Raw genomic sequence first — 19,762 nt, 5'->3', positions numbered from 1 at the left:
CTCACTCTTGAACATCTACAGTTATCTCAGGCCCTAAATTTTGACTTTCCATTACCGATAGATATCTAAATGTATCTGCAAGGGATAGGAGATATTAGGTATGCATCTGGACGAGAATTCCATTTGCAACTCCAAGCCACACTGACTGATCATCGGGTTAACGGAATGGTCGGAAGCTATGGTATCATTGATGCCAATACTCATATATTATATGAAACGATACCCGCGCCAATCATTTCCGTTCTGAAGATGCAGGCAGATCTTATGCCTGTTAGCCCTATTGACTGGGATCTTCCAGAAGCTCTTCGTCCTAATCTAGAGGCCGCTCAATTGCCTACAGAAAACCTTTTAGGTTGGCGTAGAAAAGAGAGGCTGTCAGTAGATCAGCGTGTGACCTTAGAAGCCGGTGGGATTACAGCTAACGATGTGTTTCCAAGGAACATCGCAAATATCCCAATTTTCCAGGATTTACTAAAATCTGTGGAAGATCATATTGAAAATTCAAAATGTAAAGTGATCGCAACCTTCCCAACTTCAACTACAGGATCCTTAGCCCAAGTATCCTTTATATCACGTTCACCAGACGATTCAGAACCTGAACCACTCCGTAACATAGCAGCAAAGCTAGGGAGAACTAACAGCTACACTCAAGCTGTGTCAGGAATAGCGTCTTCATCCGCAATTATGCGATACCGAATCCAGAGACGAACGAATCATAAAATTGATTCTATATGTTATCGATCCGCAGCTCAAGCCATACCACAACCATGGCTTCAGAACGTGAACCAGATTTTCGATCACGGAATCGGAAATCAATTGTGGAATCATCCACACTTCCAAATTTCAGAACTCGATGGACGAGCAAATTATAACTCGTTCGCGAACAGAGTTCGAAGAAACGTAACTCGAGATTGAGTACCAATTATCGGAACCATCCCCCCCCCCCAAGATGTAAGTCGTATCACATATGAACCGCATTCTTTGTATATTGCACATGTTTATTTAGTTTCGTTACTAATTTTATTATTATTATTCACCAATTACATATATAAATATAGTTCTGACGAGTGTGGACAGAAGGGTTCCTGTCACCTAGTTATTCATGAGAGGTAAAAAATAATTGAGCTCAAAATCGTGCAACACAGATACGCAGCACACGGCGTATATAGGTAGCTCATAGCTGCTGATCGCACGCACCTTGCGTATTGTAATTTTGTTTGTATGTACGAATGTGTTGTTATTATTGTATCAAATGTGTGCCGAGTAGCCACGCGATTCTATTATATCGGTGCGACCATCTTTACGAAACAGTTGCAAGCGGTGGCAAATTTTTGATCATCTTCGGAGATTGTTGTTATGTATGTAACAAATGATTTGACGGCCGATCAGAATGTGTTGCCTAACATGCGTGTAAGCGTGTGTGTGCATACATACCCTGAATCAAAGCAAATTAATTTTCGAGTCTCTTATTCCCATGAAAAGACGGAATGTTATTGGCTAGGAACGATCGTTCGACCAATGACGATCCATTGATGGAAGGAACTACAGGGACGCTGGTTCGTACGTCCATGCATGTACAAGCTATGCGCGACTGTCGCGCCACAACGTTAATCATTTACCTTTGATTAAGATTTTCTTTTGCGAGTATTTTTACGCACAATATCTGTAAATATTTATTTCTAAATTTTAACGTCACAGAAATATCAGAGGAAACACGATTTGAGAATGCGCAGACATTTCATAATGAATCTCGTAGTAATTATCAATTGACAATCGAGAGGAAAAAAACTGTAGATGGGAGTAGAGTCACAATCTGTAAACATGACAAGATCAACGTGTATTTATTCAAGTTATACAGTCGCTCATGCGCTTCCTGAGTATAAACTTTCTTTGTCATCGTCAAGTCTCTTCCCTTAATTAATAAACCCTAAAACATATTGAACGATCATCTCATCGAAGGGTCTTGTTCCGTATAATTTTAATCTTCTCTACTACGTTGCACTGCAGTCAGTGGGCGGAGTTTAAAATCATCGCTTCGCCATTCGTTTAGTATTTAAGTTTAGTTATTGTTTTATTCTAATGCGATGCAATTAGTAAAAGCACGTACATATTACGTCTTCTACACCGGTGGCTTGTCTCGATGATTATAAGGCAGAAACCTGTGGAAATTCAAAACTATTGTGGACGCCTGTGTGGCAGTGGTGGCTTGCTGTACGGGGACTTCCGGCTTAACATTTTACAGACGCTGAACAGAGCAGCTCGGTTCACAGATCACATCATATAGGTTGGAAAGAGCTAAAAGTTTTGCTCGTTACCGATTTTAGCCGCGAGGTTTGTGCAAAAGTTATGCGAAAGTTCGGTTAGCGAGTCAAGCGTGATTAAAAAACAGTGACAAGTGTTTATGGCGTGATGTTTTTCGGTTATATTTACTGCTCTCGGAGAGTGTATATCGGCAGAGCTGTGTAAATAGCGTGGCAGTGAATTAGCGGACAAATGAATGCGGAGTGTACCATAATAGAAGAGTGGACATAACGCGTTTAACAAACGTCAGGGTGTAATAATAAGACGTAGCTTTGAACGAAATAAAGCAATTAAATACACCTCCAATATTTATATCGCAAATATTTATTTATTCTTCGGGCCTCTTTTTTTTGCCTCTGCTGAAGTTTTCGGGCACGAGTGAGAAATATGGATGCGGCGGACGTAAATGGCGGGAACGCCGAGGTAGTGCCTAACCTCGAAAAAGTTGCAAACTCAAAGGCGAACGAGTCGACGGAACTCGGGGACGCGATTGATATCAGTAAGGAAGAAGACGCCGAGGTTAATGGAGACCTGAAAATAACGCCCAAGAAGGGCACGCTCGGTAAGAGAAAAATGCGCAAATCCAAGGCCAACTCCACCAGCATCATCGAGAGTGGTTCCAAGCCAAAGACGAGAGGTAGAAAGAGAAAACTTTCTGAGAGAGAAAATGTCAGCTCCGAAGAGTCAACTGAGTTCAATGGGTTCGACGTTCAAGGTGCTGAGAACGAGGAACCTGGTAGTCATGTGCTCAAGAAGCTTATCGGTGAGTGTTATGATCAATATTGCATGAGTTGCTCGGCAAAGCTTTTCAGCGACATTTTTCTTTATATATTTAGAAATGTAAGCGAGGAGGTTATAAGGTTGATTTTGTATTTCAAATATACCTTGAGTCGTCGCTATTTTTTTCAAAACCATGCGATGAGTGGGAATTTCGAACGTAATACTACAAATTCAAGTACAGAATTTTTCTTACTGTGATTAGGTAGCGCGCTGTGAATCATCGCTTAATTCCGAGTTTATTTTATTTGTGACGTAAACGCTAAAGCCTTCCTGAAAACTTTCTACTTGGAAGAAGATTCTCTTTACTATATAATGATACACGATATAGCAAAAAAATCTGAAACTCAGTTACTCGGACTAGTGTAACAGTTATCCATAATTAGTTTTATATTGTGCAAAATATTTCTGACTTAGGTAGAATTTATTCACAGTTTCATCTGTTTGGAAATAATTTTACATTTTACTTTCCCCATGCCAAAGTGTTAGGTCTGGGATATCGATTTATCTTTTTTAATCTGAAACTGATTTTTATCGTAGGTAAAAAGTTGTATTGCGTGCAATATTTTCTACAATGGTAAATTGAACCATGCATTTTTTTTAATAACGGCTTATTTTTGAAATTGTTCCATCCACCATCCATCCTCCCATTTTTGGTATTGAAATTGCTTTTAGCATGGATTGTTCGCTCATTGTTTGTGCATGAATGTTCGTAATTTTTCTGGTTCTTGAAAATTGTTTTCCACAAGAGTATATTAAGACCCCAGTTTACAACAAATTTTTTTTTATGATCTGTGATAAGATAATAGCACAATTTCATTATTATTGAAAAAGATCCCCGACAGTACGATATTAGGATATATTTCAAATTTTTTTCAAATGTTTATCGTATCATATCACTTTTCTAATTCTAAGTACAATTTTATCAATGATTATATAAATTTCTTTGCTCTACCAAAAATCAGAAGAATAAAATTGATTTTCAAACTTGATAGTTTATTTATTCATACAATTTTGACCGTGGAAATCAAATCCTGTTTCAATCAAGCAATTGTTTCACTGGTATTTGTACCGAATGCTTCAGAACACTATTGCTAAAATAATCAATAACTATTCTATGTCTCTTCTGTGATCCTATCTCATCTGACAGTCCGTTGCATTTACATACGCATGATGCATAATGCTATTGTATAATTAAATACTGAATATAAATGCAAGTTAGTTGGAGAAAAACAGCAAAAGAATCTCTATTTCTCCACATCCAGTGATTTTAAATTACCACGCTGACAACATTTTGATAAGGAGCAATTGTTTAAGGCAGCTCTTATAAATTTACTAGGATGCTGCATTTTACGAATCGTGTATTTATTTTTTTACGATTGCTGCTGTACTGGTATATATTAACTGAAGCGGAGTTAGTTTTTTTAACATATAGCAGTGCATTAAAAGTCTTTTAATTATATATTTTTATTTAGTCTCATTCAACATTTAATATACCTATTAAATGTTTGTCCAAATTTCAGCCGAAGCTGAATCAGCAGATGTGCCAAGAAGTAAACGTCCGAAACGTTCTATATCAAAAAATTCCTCTAAGTTATCTGAAAAAAGTAATGAAACAAAAAGTTTGGCAGAAAAAGATAACGATACCGATTCGGAAGATAACAATATGCTAATTGACGATGGCATTGAACAAAGCCACGAACAAAGAATTAAAAAAGAGGTAGAGGAAAAGTCAGAAACTGATTCAATTGGTGGTCCACATAGTTTAGAATCTGAAATTGAACCACAAAAAACAGAGGAATCATCGGCAAAGTCTGTGAACTCCTCCTCTACAAACAGCAGTCCGTCTGCAATATCCCAGAAGTCAAAAGCCAGTAGAGTATCTCGTGGCGCGAGTCCAGGTAGTGCAATTAAACAAAAGATTGCCGTTGACTTATCAAATCCCGCTTACAAGGAACCTTTCAAGTATGGGTGGAAACGGGAACTCGTTTTTAGAGCGGGAACGGAGAATAATTTGAAAAGGATGGCAGACGTTTACTATTACACACCCAAAGGCAAAAAAGTCAGAAGCTTCAGAGAAGTCGCTGAGTTTCGTAAGTTTTGAGATCATTATATTGATAATGATTAGCGGACTAAATTGTAGAATTCGTCAGCCTGGCTTAATTGAGTTCTACCTTACACCCTAAGAGGTTTATTTCTTTATAAATATTTCTCTTATAATTACTTTTTGCAGTCAACACAAAGGAGCTCACTATCGATAACTTCACATTCTTCAAAGAGCCAATCGGCATTGATGATCCAGAAAAAGAAATAATTAGAGATGCTAAACGAGTTAAAGTGAGTATACGATAACTATTTATTGGACATATTTAGGGTGGTATTCATAACCAGATCTCAACTCACACCAATGTTCTACATGAAGACTATCTTATTCGAACAAACGGATGTTTCGTCGTCTTATTTTAAGACAATCTATCACGAAGTTCTTACTGCCGGTAGTCTTCTTTTCTTGAAGACTGTTTTAATAAGAATTTATTTTTCGTGTACTTTCATCATTTTCACGTTGGGTCAGCTCATTAAAATGCTCGATTCGTGCTTTCTATATTTGTATGACTTTTGGACATTTCAGGGTTGTTCTTTGTCCTTGGTTAAATTCATATTGAAATCACGGCATCGGTATATGCACAGCAAAGTTTTATGTATTATGTACATTTGTTTTAAAATTGAAATAGAAACACTTGAGAAAATGTTGAGCGTTGAAAAAACTTCTTGAGGTTAGTTAAAATATGAACTAAAACAAAATATCTTACATCTAAACGATACAAATAATTGAAACCATGAAAAGTGACAAGTTGACGGTAAAGACTAGAAATAGCACCCGTACCAAAGTTGCAGCTGAGTATGACAGCCGCCGACAAATTACTCAAGAGGTAAGTGAGTAATTCATTTTTCCTATATAATTGTTTTTACCTAATTGTTGGTATCAAATTGTAACACAACATACTTAGCCTAAAGTTGTGGTACCAATAAATCTGTTAATCGATGGACAAAGTATTAATATGTGGTGTTGGTTATTGAAATTTCTTCATATGTATTTAATTGATACTTTATAAACTAATATTTACTATTGAAAATTAATATGTTTTGGTAAATTGCCTAAAATACGTGTTTTATTGTAGGGAAACTTAAATCAGTTGAAAAGACTGCGGTCCAGTAAAAAACGAGCAGAGCAAGATCCGCCTACTATAGAATATCAAACACTAATAACTTCGCAAGGAGGGCTTGAAGAGTCAGAAATGGAGCTAAATGGGAATTTCGATGCAATTCGTTTGTGCGCTTCACATATGTCAGAGGCTCAATTAGGTAGTAAGTATTATCGATTGAAAATTTTTATTCGACAAACAGTGCCTCATTTATTTCACATTGAAATTTTCGTTCCTGTAGACAGTTGCGATACTGTCTTTACACTCAGAAATTTATTAAATTTAAAGATAGTTTAGAGGTGGAGTTTGAAACAGTAATTTTCACCAGTTTGAGTATTTAACCATCACTACTTGCGGTTTTGCAATTTAATATTTACATGGAATTTATTCAAGCACCATTATCTGACAATGCGGCTATTCATGTTTGTCAAATTCATGTGTAATTCATTTTAGACGTGGCACAAGAAAATGAAGAGCAGCAATCTGACGTCAGTGACGTCATGGAAGAGAGCACTCCATCAACCTCAACACAGTTTGCCTTATCACACAGTACGTAGTGATTATTTTTAGCTTTACTAGAGAAATGTTTTTTTTATTTGTTTACTCACTCCGTTGCATATCTTGTAGCTGAAAAGATCATCTTCATGTATTATGCTCAAATATTGCAGTGAACTACATGATTCAACCAGGAACCAATCTTTCAAGTTTATTTTGTGGGTCACAGCAACTCACAACGCAGACTGATGCCGCTATTCAAGAAGCGAGCTTGAAAGTCAAACGAGTGAAGCGGTTAATTGTACATGATAAAGAACTAGCAAAACTTCGTTGTAGTTACGAAACAGAAGTGGGTGAAATCAGGAAAAAGTATGAAGAAGAATTGAATAATATGAAAAAGAAGCATTTGGAAGAAATTCATAGCTTGGAACTGCGATTTGCGGAGGCCAGAGTAAAGCAAGCTGAATTAGAATTACAAACGATGGTACAGAAATAATTATACGTGTTATGAATATAACAGATAATACGAGTATTAAGACGAAATGTAAATAAATAGTTGTATGTATTACAACGTTAACCAATAAAAATTTTATAGTCAGAATATAACACAGTCTAATATTTTATACTTACAATTCTAATCCCTGGTTGATCATTATGCAGCTGATCAAAATCTTTTTCAGCGTCTTATAATGTTCTTACATCAAACGAAATATTGACTGAACGTATACAATCGACAACTTAAACAAACAGTGGTGAATTACAAATGTGACATAAAGGTTGTAAGTTTTCCACTTACTTGTTATCGAAATTGCATTGTATACTACTTGTGTATTTACTGATCGAATCATTCCTTTTGATATGCATAGCAACACATACTTTCAAATGCTAAATACCCTTCCGAAAAATGCACATAGGTTTTTCATGAACATTAGACTTTCACCCAACAAGGAAAATTAGCTGATATGTTGGAATGATTTCACAAGTTAACGAAAAATAACATATTATTGCATACTTATGATGTGATAAATGCAAATCATATTGTTATGGTCACAGAACGCTCAACCATTTTGAAGCTACATTTCCAGTGAAGTGGGCTTTAATACTAAATCGACACAGGTCAAAAATTACATTCGTCACAAAAATTTTGATCTATACACTTGCAACAAAAATTTTGATTAATACACTTGCAACAAAACCTTATACTTCTTATGTATAGTTGTTAGTATTGTTCAGGTCATCTATGACTGGTTTAAAGAGAAATCTTTTCATTTAACTGTTACTAATCTATGTAGCATTGAAGATTGATTTCAACATTAGATGTGAATATGAATATATCGCCCTACAGTATTTATTCCAGAAAATCGGAAAACTTGAGGGTATTTAGAGCTTATTTTTTATGGTCACTGTCCCATAGTATACACTGTGTACATAGTATACATAGTATACACACTGAAATGTTTGTTTAATTACGATGATTTAAAATAATCTTTAAATTTGAAGTTTCTTCTACAGTTACTTTTTGAACTGCGATTTGATCACTTTTATTTGATTGAAATTGTTCGAAAGATTTGTGTCTCAGAAACAGGAAATTTCTATTTCATATCAAACACCGCACACAGTGAATAGCTCCATAAGAAAGTACGTCATTATTATTATTTCACTTAATGTTATGGGAAGATTCGCTTTTTTTTTTTTTACCGCTGCAGACTTCTTATTTGCGTTTTATCATTTTTATTTGCCAGGATTCTGGTCCAGCGACACCTTCCCCTGCAAGAAAAGGTCCAGGCAAGAAAGCAGCACCAGCAAAAAAAGTTATTGAAGAGACTCCATCAAAAGCAGCTGGCAAATCTACAAAAGTAGCAGCAAGTTCACTTAAAGTTAAATTGCCAACAAAGAAGGCAACCCCAAAAGGTACTAGTTTGTTTTAGTACAAACTTCTTACATAAATTTTTCCTTAATTGTTGCTGAAGTGGAAAAAAAAATATTTAGTTTGTATAATATGCCTACTCTTTATCCTTTATTTCTTACATCAGGTGTAGACTGAATATGTGCCAATGATTTTTTGTTTTCTAGAATATAATGGTATAAAAGTCTGTTTACTTTAATCAAACCTATGTAAGTTTGTGTTACTGTTTTTGTTCATGACATTCTTAACTGCGATAATTAGAGTTGAGAATGATGTGAGTAATGAATATCAAATATTTTTGTGTTCATTTTTTTTATAGCTGAGGTAAAACCTCCGGTTGAAGAAAGTGAAATGCTTCCACCACAGTGGAGTTCTCCACCTGCGAGGCGTACGCAACCTGCACCCGAGAAGACACCACCAGTAAAAACTAAAAGGGCCTTGAAGTACGTAAATTTCACTTTCATTTTTAAACACTTCATGTTACCTTTACCTTTGGTACTTTAACCGCTTGCTAGTTTTCATGACTAGCAGAACTATGTTTAGGTGGGGTAACTAATTTTGTGATATACAATCAAATACGTTTAAAACATTGCAATAACGATTTTGAGAGCTAATTTGACACTAATGCCGTAGCGTTTGGTATAAATAAGCCATTACATCTTTTAACCACGGTAGCTTACGCTTTGTGCTGTATCATAAAACTAATCATCTATGGGGGTAGTGCTATCAGTATTTTTTGGAACCATCGGAAGTTTCTGAAAACATTGATAATATAGAATTATCCTAGTTCAAATAACGTTAATTCACATTCAAATTAAGGAGAATAAAATGTATCAATTCTTTTGTATGATTAGATATAAATTTTTGGGAAAAAATGGATCAACAAAAAAGAGATATATACGTGAAAAATGACAAACAAAAGTCTTTGTAAAGTCCCACTTTGCAGATATTTAGTTCAAATATGTAGCTACTAATTTTTGTCGACATTTGTTGAAGTTTTCTGTTATTTGCAGGAACAATTTTTCAAATTAATCTACTTCGTTTCTCACAATCTGAAGGTTCTATAAATAATTTTCTAAATTTCAGTCTGCCAGAGACTAGGGATCGAGAATCACAACTTACGCTGTTTGTAAAAACGTAGGTTGGAAAAAAATAACGGCTCAAGGTTTTAGTAAAATTTTTTGATGATGATATGTTGTAATATTCAGTTTCAATCCTAAATGTATTTCTAAATCTCACAGAACTCTTTTCTCACGAATGGAATATTTTCTTTCATTATATATTTAGTCGATGTTAGAGTTACTTTTGCACACGTCGATGCCTCTGTCCAAAATGATTTTTTGTTCTTGAACTATACTGTTGTACAGGTATTGAAATTTTTGCTTAGTAAAGTTGAATATCATTATCATTTCACATATCTGATGTCCATAATATGAAAATACAAGTTACAATTCAAAAGTCCAAGATGCAGATTTCTTTTAAAGTTAATTTTACAGACTTACATTTCAATGAAAAATAAGTGACTCTGAGTGCGCTGTTGCATGAATTTTTGTTCCAAAATTATGAACTACAATCTATCTATTACAAGTCTTGGTTTTTTTGGACGTGTTATTCGCATTGCTGTATCATGCACTGCCTCATCATTTCCAGGATAATATATTCATTGGGCTTCTGTGAACACTAATTCATTAATATTTCACACATGACTGCGTTAAATATCTTACACGCATGTTAGTTGTTCATATAAATTTTGTCATCTTCTTGTGCTACTGCCGTGCTGATGTTGACTATTTTATTTTACACTGCACAATTGTTTTATTGTAAAAAATATATCTTTGTTGCATGAAACTTATTAACATTCGGTGATGTACATCAATTGTTAGATTATTTCTCGATTGATTGAATTTTTTTCTTTATGATTTTAGCAACCTTTATGATTTGCTTGATATAGATGTTGAAGAACATTTTTCAGAGTAGAATTATACAATATGTTTAAATTTTAAACATCTTATTGCTTCAAGTCTTATTTAAAAAGGATTTATTGTTTCGATTTTTATAATTGATTCACAAATTAGTACAATAATACGGAACTAGATCATCTGCTTCGCAAAATGTTCCTGAAAATTCAAGATCAAGTAGTACAAAAAAAATTTGCTTTCACAGAGGCTGTATTACAGCAATTACTATGCCCTATTACTAAACGAACATGCCAAAGCTCACTTTTATTTACATATACGTGTGATATTAATTTAACTTAACTTAATCTCAGGTTTTAATACATTTTTTATTTTGTTTTATATAGATATTTGTCTTGTTAGAACATAGAAACAGTTTATAATTGTTGAAAGGTCAGATAGATATATGTAACCTGTTCGATTACCTTGAATTCACAATTGAAAAACCTGCCTTCCTCAACGCTTCCAAATTCCTATTACACTATTTGTCCTGTCAACCTTTTTTTTTATTATCTCTTTCTCCTCCATCCATATCCTCCTACCGGCGCACATCTTACAGGGCCAAAGTCCAGGAGCCCTGCAGTATACGTTGTTCTTCGAGTATGGGGTTAATTCCCAGTCTTCAGTGTCGCGTCTGCCTCTGTCTTTATCATCCCGAATGTGTGGATGGAGTTGAATTTACTGGCGGCAACGAATATGTGTGCAAGGTGCGTTTGCTTATTTTACAAGACTTAGCTCATATCCGTTTACCAAATTTGATTTTATTGTTTTTCTTCTCATTCTTCTTATTCTTAATTTACTTTTATAAAATTTATTTATATCATTTTGTAGCCGTAATTTGAAAATTGATACCTACTGGTGATGTTTGAAGATTTCTTCCAATTTAGTAGACTCCCTATATATTAGTAGGATGTAATTTTCGTATAAGCTTAGGAAACCTTGCCTTTTATTTTCAGAATTGTCAGCAGGAAAATGAAGATTCGTATCAGCAGCGTCAGCAAATAAGTCAACCGTTGACTCCGCCACCATTGATACCAATAAGTATGCTAGGAGCCCAAAATTCTAAATCGAAACATCCGTTGAATTCGACACCTCCAAAATTGCAACGAATACCAAAATCTGAAAATCCAGATATGCAAATCAGAAATACTTTGAAAAGTTCGAGATCTATAATGAATAAGAAGTCACCCATTGTTGAAAAGAATGAAGGTAGCTGGTTTACACATTCAAGGAATGAACTTTTACATAGTTGCGATGGTATGTTACCAAAACCAGCGCAAAATATTGCGTTAATGGCTGGTAAAAAGTACATTGTTGTGCCCAAAAATAACTCTATGGCTGTGCAACCTGCCGTTACAGCTAAACAAGACAAGATTGGTGATAAGCCACCCATACTTAAAGAGAGTTTGCCCACCGAAGTTTCTAACTCAACAGAGAACTCATTTTCTTGCTCGACTCTTACCAGAGGTTTGACAACAAAACTTATGAAAACTGAACAAGACAAATCTAATTTCGACATAGGATACTTTGCACGAAATGTTTCGGACGTAACGACCTCTACCTCCAATGAATCTTGTACCGAAATCGACTTGGTAAACAGAGACGATAGTCAGTCACAGTTAAAGAATATTAACGATAATTTGTCAAACGATGTTTCGAAAAATTCAACCCTAAGAACTGATTCGGTAGAATTGAACCCGACAAATCTAATGTCTACACATAAAGAAATGACAATGGTCGTCGATGTAGAAAATCACAGAAATTTGAAAACTACACTTGTAACGCAAACGTCTAAATCAGATAATTCCGAAAATTTGGAACTTGGGGACAAAGAGTTGAAAAGTTTACAAAGCCATGTTAATTCGAAAGGGCCGGAATTCTCGAGGACACACAACAAGTAAGTGTGATTCTGAAAATATTTGTTTTTGTTTACAAAAAAAATAAAAAATATATCTAATTTTTTTTTTGAGTTCAGTTATTTATTGGGTCAGGTTTTATTCCCTTCTGAGGTTTTGGCAGTTGCTTTGTACATATTGTATTTACAAGATCGTATTGCTATGTTCATCGTATAATTAATAACACTGAATTTAAATTTCAATGATTAATTCATTCACACACACACATATATATGTGTGTATATAGTGTATATATATATATATATATATATATAACGCTATATTGTGTATATATATATATAGACGTATATATATGATTTTCTTACTGTACTTGAACACCAAAGTATTTCTATATTTTACAGTTGAAATTTCATTAAATAGATTAATGGTACCCAGAGGTAGTTGTAATTACTTCTGACAAACTCACGATATTGCCTCATGGAATTATAATTATTTGAGATCATTTTTTTTTTTTTTGCAGTTATTCCTCTAAATTTACTTTGAAAATCCATATGTAATTGTATTAAACAAAGTTTAAAAATCTTTCCTTGGCGTTCGCATGATTGTTTTCATTCTACCGTTAAGCTGTTAAGCTTTTGATGAGTATCTGGTCTCAATTAAATTAACAAATAACTGGTAAAATTTTTGTTTCTTATCGTTGAACCGATGAGTTTCCAGTGTTTTCAGACTACCCTGATAACCAGAAACGAATATTTTTCAAGTGTAATGCCATTTTCATTTCATCATTTATTATGGATTGTAAATGCAATATATACTGACGTTTATTATATTTGGAAATATAAAAAAGACAATAAAGATAAAAGAACAAGAAGCAACATTAAAAATGAATTTGATTTTGATTTATGATCGAAGCACACTGCCTTAGCTTCGAAACGTGGCCAATTTCTGTTCAAACATAAAAAAAAATGATAAATCGTTGAAAATTCTTTAAATAGTAATTGTAGTATCAAGGTAAAATATTTACAAGTGGTATTTATGGCAAAAGAAAAAAAAAACCACCTTTGCAGGAAATCTTATTCTTTTCAGAACCATGTCTAAATTAAACATTACGTTGATGCTACAATTATGGAGATATCATAATGAACCCTGTATGGTGCTTCAGTGAAAAAAATCTAATTCATTTTTACTTTTTATATTTACAGATATAAAGACATGTGCGAGCCGAAACACAAAAACACTTAGTGCGTTCTCCCACAAAATATTCCTAAAGATCCTATCCAAACACGTTGTTTTCCTAACTTTGTGCCAATATTTTTGTCTTTGATTTTTTTTTCCTTGTCTGCCATTTCGATATCTTTTATTATTAATACTCGGCATTATTGAATTCATTTTGTGACCAAATCAAGCATTACTAATTTGTATATAATATCTTTGCTTTACATATTATATTAATTTCGTCTGGGTGCCAGTATGTAAAATTTGTATTTAGGTCCGTTTGTACTTTCTCATGTTCTGAAGCTGCACAAGTTGTGATTATGCTTCTATTTGATTATGAGTTGATATCGACTATTTTCGTTTTTGTAAGTAATGTACAGTATAGTGGTCACGTCTTAGGTATCCTGATATTATTCGTGAATTGGGTATTTAATATGTAAAGAAACTGTTTTCTGTTTTTATTACCAATATGGTTTTATTCCACATCGCACCAATCAATACTTGAATATAAAGTGTCAATTCGGAATGGTTACTTATATCTAGTTCAGTACCTATGGCTTATCAATAAGTTTTTAAATACTGCATTTGAAATGGTATGATGTTGTCACGTTTTCCTGTAGATTACCCGAGGACATCAAAGAGACCATCTTTAATGAGATGTCAGGTTTCCACAGAGATAAATCTAAAGAAGCAACATTGTTCTTTTAAATTTCAGGAAAAGGCAGCTGCAGGTCGAAAGTGAACAAAGGCAGCACTTCATGGTATCTGTTTGTGCTGGTTATCATGCCTTGTCTCGAGTATTCCAATATCTTAAAGTACAGGAGCTTCTTAGGGCAGCTCGGGTGTGTAAAATGTGGCGAGATCTAGCTGCACATCCTGCATTATGGAAAACAGTTCGTATGAAAAACAGTCAGGTGACCGATTGGGACGGTCTAGCAGAATCGCTGAAAAGACATGGAACTCAACATTTGGATCTGAGAAAAATGCTGGTGGCAGGAGAGTCTGACGATATTTGGAGAAAATTTGTAAACGTCATTCCACGTGTCACAAGCCTAGTTAGGCTCGAGTTATGCCGGTGTCCAGTATCCGTTGTTGAAGATGTAATCAAGACCTGTCCGCAACTTGAAGTACTGAGTGCTATGACGATAAAATGTGACTCTCTTAATTTGGGGTCGGTTGGAAACCTGAAACATTGCTTAGAACTCAAGTTGAAAGCGATAAGTGGAATGTCCTTGAGCGGAGATCTTACACCACTCAAAGAACTGACGCAACTGACACATCTGGTAAGTCACCAGTTAGTGATTTCACATTTTACGTTACTTGAAAAGTTTTTTAGAATAGACATTCTTGTGTCTAGGATAGAGAAGCGCATACCATAATATTGTCCTGAACATATCTTCAGCTTTTTGTTTCACTATTTTCACAAACCAATTACTAGCAGAAGAAATATTTGATTGTACAAGGGGAAAATGTCTAGAACTATGAAATTTAGATTACTTTAGTTTGTAACGTACTTCTGTGTTGTTAAATTATGGATGACCATTTTTTGACCATTTACAGAGCTTGACGTCTGTCAAAGAACTTGGCAAAAAGAAAATTGATGTTATAGAGTCGTTGACGAATCTGGAAACATTGGAGCTTGGCGAATGCTCAGATTTCCCAGATAAATTTGGTACAGTAGTTCTTCAAAAGCTAAAGAAATTGGAACGTCTCAGATTAGAAAAAGGACAAGGTTCCTGTTGTACTTTTGACATTCTTGAGGGTGTCTCAAAGCTTGAAATTCTGAATCAATTGGAATTGGTTAATTTTGATGTGAAAAATGGATTTGACAAGTATTTAGCGAATTGTAAAAACATCAAAAGATTACTGATCATACCAACGTATATATCCCAATCTGCAACGTCAAACAACATGGTCCTTGGAGGAGTTACTGAGCTCTCAAATAATTTGACACACTTTGTGTGGGGAGTGACACTTGAACTATTGAGAGTGACCGAACTTTTCGTTGATCAGTGTAATCAGATGAGTAAACAAGTTACAGGAGATTCCATACCTGTTTTGAAGCCTGTTCCATGTTTGAAGCTAATTGAAGATATCGAAGATGAAAATAGTGACGCACTAAAAGGTAAGCTCAACTGTTTTTTTTTTACATTGTACTATTGTTTCTTTGGTACAAAGATGTATGAAAAAGTTGTTGCTAATATGAAAATTACACAAAATGCAGAGGAAAATTTGTATTTGAGATATTTTGAAATAATGAGTCTTTTATTACACAAAAATTTTTTCGTTGCATCGTCTTATATATTCTATATAAATTTATAGTGCAGTGTTATCATTTAACTTTCTTATATTTTATTTCAAACTAAAGTTTTATATCTTATAATTGAATTCCAAATGATCATCAATCGACTATTGATAATTTTAATTACAGGTGATGATAAACAGCAGCCAAATTTAACGAATCCGCAGGTGGATATCTTGCCTCTTCCGCAATTACAAAAGTTGCTTCTGACTGCATTACCAAAAACACGTGTCAAAATTTTGAAGATTCCTTTCCACGCAACTTGGCGGCAAAGCATTTCAGACTCTACTACCCAGTAAATAAGAAAATTACCAGTAAGATGCAGACAGAATTTACAAAAAAAAAAAAACTGATGAGTTTTAAGTTAATACGACTTGGTTGCACAATTTATCATAAAAATATTTACGAACTTAATTAGACAGGATTATACATCAACCCGCAGTGTATTTTACAAAAATTTATACACACTTGAAATAAATTAGTCATACGTACAGATTGTTCTCTAAATCTCGATACACTCAAGAAAATAGCGAATGAAAGATTTTGGCATTAAATTCAGTTCGCTTTCAGAAATGAGGAAACTGAGTTTAAGCTACTTAAACCTAATATGTTAAACTCTCAAACTTGACGTTGACCATACACAAAATTTTGTTGGTTTTTAATATATAATCCCTATGATGTCGATTTCATAGTCAAATGTATTCAGACTTCAATTACTGGTCAAATAATCACAGGTTCTTAAATCCTTACTGAAAAGATTGATTTTTGACAGTGATATGCCCATAATATAAAGGTCTTTTTCGGTCAGACCAAGGAATTCGGTATACTCTTGATGTTGACTTGGTTTGGTTTACGGCCCATCTACTAAACTTTGAATGTAAAAGCTATTCCTATATGGTCCTCTATGTTAACTATCACAAAAACTTTGCAGGAGAGTTGGAAATGCATTGATGTTTTTTCACGCATAAGGACACTTTTTTAAGACTTCTTGGCACTCCATGATGAAAGATTCGAAACGATTGGTTCGATGATTCAGAGTTTTATTATGTGATTAGCAAGGTTAATTTTTTTAATCCAATAGTACGTATATTGTTCGATGCATGGAGAGAATAGTTGGTAGAGACTGCAGCAACAATAACTAAGAAATAACAATCATTAATCAATTGGAAATACAGATTTATGGGCATATGAAAATTTTTGGCAGTCGACTCTGGAATTCATTCTTGCAATAACTTGTTGCGACAGTTCAATGTAGGTAAATAGGTACTCAACTGCTAAAACTGACAATTCTTGAGTATTGGTTTTTGAAAGCCTCAATTTCCTATCCGTGCATAGAATGTTTTTTTTTTTTCTTATTATAAGGAACTAGATGATACTTTGCTAAACTAAGAACAAAGGATTGTTTTATCACGATATGTGGTTTACGGTAATAATTTATTTTATTCAATGATAGTTGAATGTTAACGATAATTAGGGCGAATCTATTCGCATGGAGTGTATAATGCTGATTCGGTTACAGAAATCGTGGAGTCAGTTGGAAATAACATTATGGACTGTTATGCAAAAGTGGCAACCACATGAATAATTTCAAGGACGCTACAAGACTCACAGAACGATATTTGCAAACCGTTATACTGGTTTTTTAATTGCATTAATTTATAGACCTGCGTTTGGAAGGTGTTACATTGAAGATAGATTGATATTTCGATTCTTCTGGTTATAATTCGTATACACAGTGAGAATGCGATGCTAACTTTATATTTGAGAGAAAGAGAAATATAAGTGAAGGAAAATGAATCATGTTATTAGGATGTATAAAATAATGATATACCTATATTGTAATCGTTAGCAATATTAAGGAGTAAGAATTTTTGAGCTGCAAAAAAAAAAAAATGAAAATGAAAAAGAAGAAACGGAATGGAGTAAATTTACATCTAGTTGTATTTCTAATGAGGAAATTAGTTTTATTATTATCTTTTTTTTTCAATCCTCCTTATCAGTCCTAACGTAACGTATACGCCATCTTGCACATAAACCCCAAAGCGAAGGAAAACGAAATATCATTAACATTAATATTGCCTATGTTACAGGTAGAATTGAATAAAAATCGGAGAAGAGTATTACTTGTACATTCTGTACAGCTTATTTATAAAGGGATACATAAGAATTAAAATGTAAAACATATACCTTCTATCTTCATAAAGCAAAGTATTATTGTGTAAAGAAAAATTTGTCGATTCATTGTGTAACGTACATTATTTGTTCTAGAAAGAAAGAAAAAGGATCCAATTTTGAACATGATTAAATCTCGATTCGGAGGGCAGAAATGATTAAATTGATTCATGTATAAAACTACTGTGGCCGACTGTGAAGGAGTTTCATTCCGAATATTTCTTAGTTCTTCGGCCAAAAATGATTGACTGATCTTTCGCCATTGGAAAAGCATTGATAATAATACATGTTTGTCAACTGAACCTTTTACTTTTTTTTTGACAAAGTTTGATTAGTTAGTGAAAGCAGGGCTTTTTCGCTAGTTTGTTGGATTTTGTTTTTCTTTGCATTGGATGAACCAGCTTGTCCTTCTGGCGGAGCAACCTATCTAAATAGGTACTATGAGTTTCTCTGATTGGTTCTTGATATAATTAAAATTAGTACCTTTGACGGGGTTCATATCCTTCATTAATACATTTTTCTATAAAGAATATTATGAAATTTCATAATATTTTATACTAATTTAGAGGCACTGCTATTTTTTTCAAATCCAATTTTCGGCCCACTTAATTATTGTATGAATGAAGAGAAAAGAAAAAAAAATGTATAAATGTAGGTATATGTATATCAATCCTATCCTCTTTGATCTATGTTAGGTATAATGTCATAATCACTAGAGTTTGCAGCCCAAAAATTCGGGTAATCGCGTTTTATGTTAATTTGTTTGGGTACCTGTCTTTTCTTGGGCACATTGTACGGTTCACTAACGCTGAAGTGCTTGGAAAACATCTACCTTCAAATTATTTTATTCTATATGGTCGTCGAATTCGGTTTTTCGTTTATACTTTACATATACAGACCAATTATAATTAGAATCTTAAATACAGGAGATCTAAGAGTTTATAAAATTGATATGATCCAAAATGCCAACGAACGGAGGAAAGGCAAAAAAGAAAACAAAAATTGCAGTAGTTTTGCCATACGTCATAATCGCGTTTCATTAAAGGAAAAAGCTATATAAAAACGAAAAAGATATACAGTATGTACAACTGGTATTAATATACTATGTGCACATGTATCTACGCTGTATAACATTTCAATAGGTTTACAAAATATAAAAAGAAATACATATATGTAGTTACATTCGGATTATAATAATTAGTAACTAGAACCGCACTTTGAAGAATATTTTCAAATCGCTTAGAACAAGAATTATTTTATAATTCTTGATATTCTAATTTTAATTGTTGCAAGTGAATAATTTTTATTGAAAAACAAAAGAAAAGTGAAAAAAAAACTAAATAAAACATCTATGCACAAAGTTTGCAGTTTGAATTTTTACGCATGATCCGCAAAAATGAGTGCCGTTTAGGTTTGAAATTGTGGAAAATATGGCATCAAAAAAAAATTTTCTGTAACCCAATATTCTGTGAAGTAATGTCATTTAATTCCAAACTCTTGCAAATTCTTGACACCCACAGAATCGTGACTACGGAAATTTTTGAAAAACTTGTAAGTTCTAGGATTTTACATCAATATTC

General features: G+C 33.8%; 2 protein-coding genes across 4 annotated transcripts; both read left to right on the top strand.

The window, feature by feature from the left end:
- The first annotated feature begins 69 nt into the window (after positions 1 to 69).
- Positions 70 to 1,586, top strand: LOC124307812 (uncharacterized). The gene is made up of 2 exons (XM_046769907.1): positions 70 to 793; positions 828 to 1,586. Exons 1-2 carry the CDS (start codon positions 70 to 72, stop codon positions 902 to 904), a joined length of 801 nt encoding a protein of 266 aa, XP_046625863.1. The 3' UTR covers positions 905 to 1,586.
- Positions 1,587 to 1,815: 229 nt separating this feature from the next.
- LOC124307777 (uncharacterized) lies at positions 1,816 to 16,432 on the top strand. 3 transcript variants are annotated; one of them, XM_046769836.1, is made up of 11 exons: positions 1,816 to 3,064; positions 4,602 to 5,171; positions 5,312 to 5,415; positions 8,519 to 8,687; positions 9,002 to 9,125; positions 9,769 to 9,819; positions 11,197 to 11,344; positions 11,594 to 12,534; positions 14,424 to 14,991; positions 15,269 to 15,833; positions 16,140 to 16,432. In XM_046769836.1, the coding sequence occupies exons 1-11, from the start codon at positions 2,689 to 2,691 to the stop codon at positions 16,307 to 16,309; spliced, it is 3,786 nt and encodes a 1,261-aa protein (XP_046625792.1). In that variant the 5' UTR covers positions 1,816 to 2,688; the 3' UTR covers positions 16,310 to 16,432. The 3 variants fall into 3 exon arrangements, with proteins under 3 accessions (XP_046625792.1, XP_046625793.1, XP_046625794.1); XM_046769837.1 differs by lacking the exon at positions 9,769 to 9,819 and having other exon boundaries at positions 1,817 to 3,064; XM_046769838.1 differs by lacking the exons at positions 11,197 to 11,344; positions 11,594 to 12,534 and having other exon boundaries at positions 1,822 to 3,064.
- The last annotated feature ends 3,330 nt before the right edge of the window (positions 16,433 to 19,762 follow it).

Source organism: Neodiprion virginianus, chromosome 6, assembly GCF_021901495.1.
Source record: "Neodiprion virginianus isolate iyNeoVirg1 chromosome 6, iyNeoVirg1.1, whole genome shotgun sequence".
Taxonomy (NCBI): Eukaryota; Metazoa; Arthropoda; class Insecta; order Hymenoptera; family Diprionidae; genus Neodiprion; species Neodiprion virginianus.
This window is presented reverse-complemented; position numbering and strand designations above follow the sequence as displayed.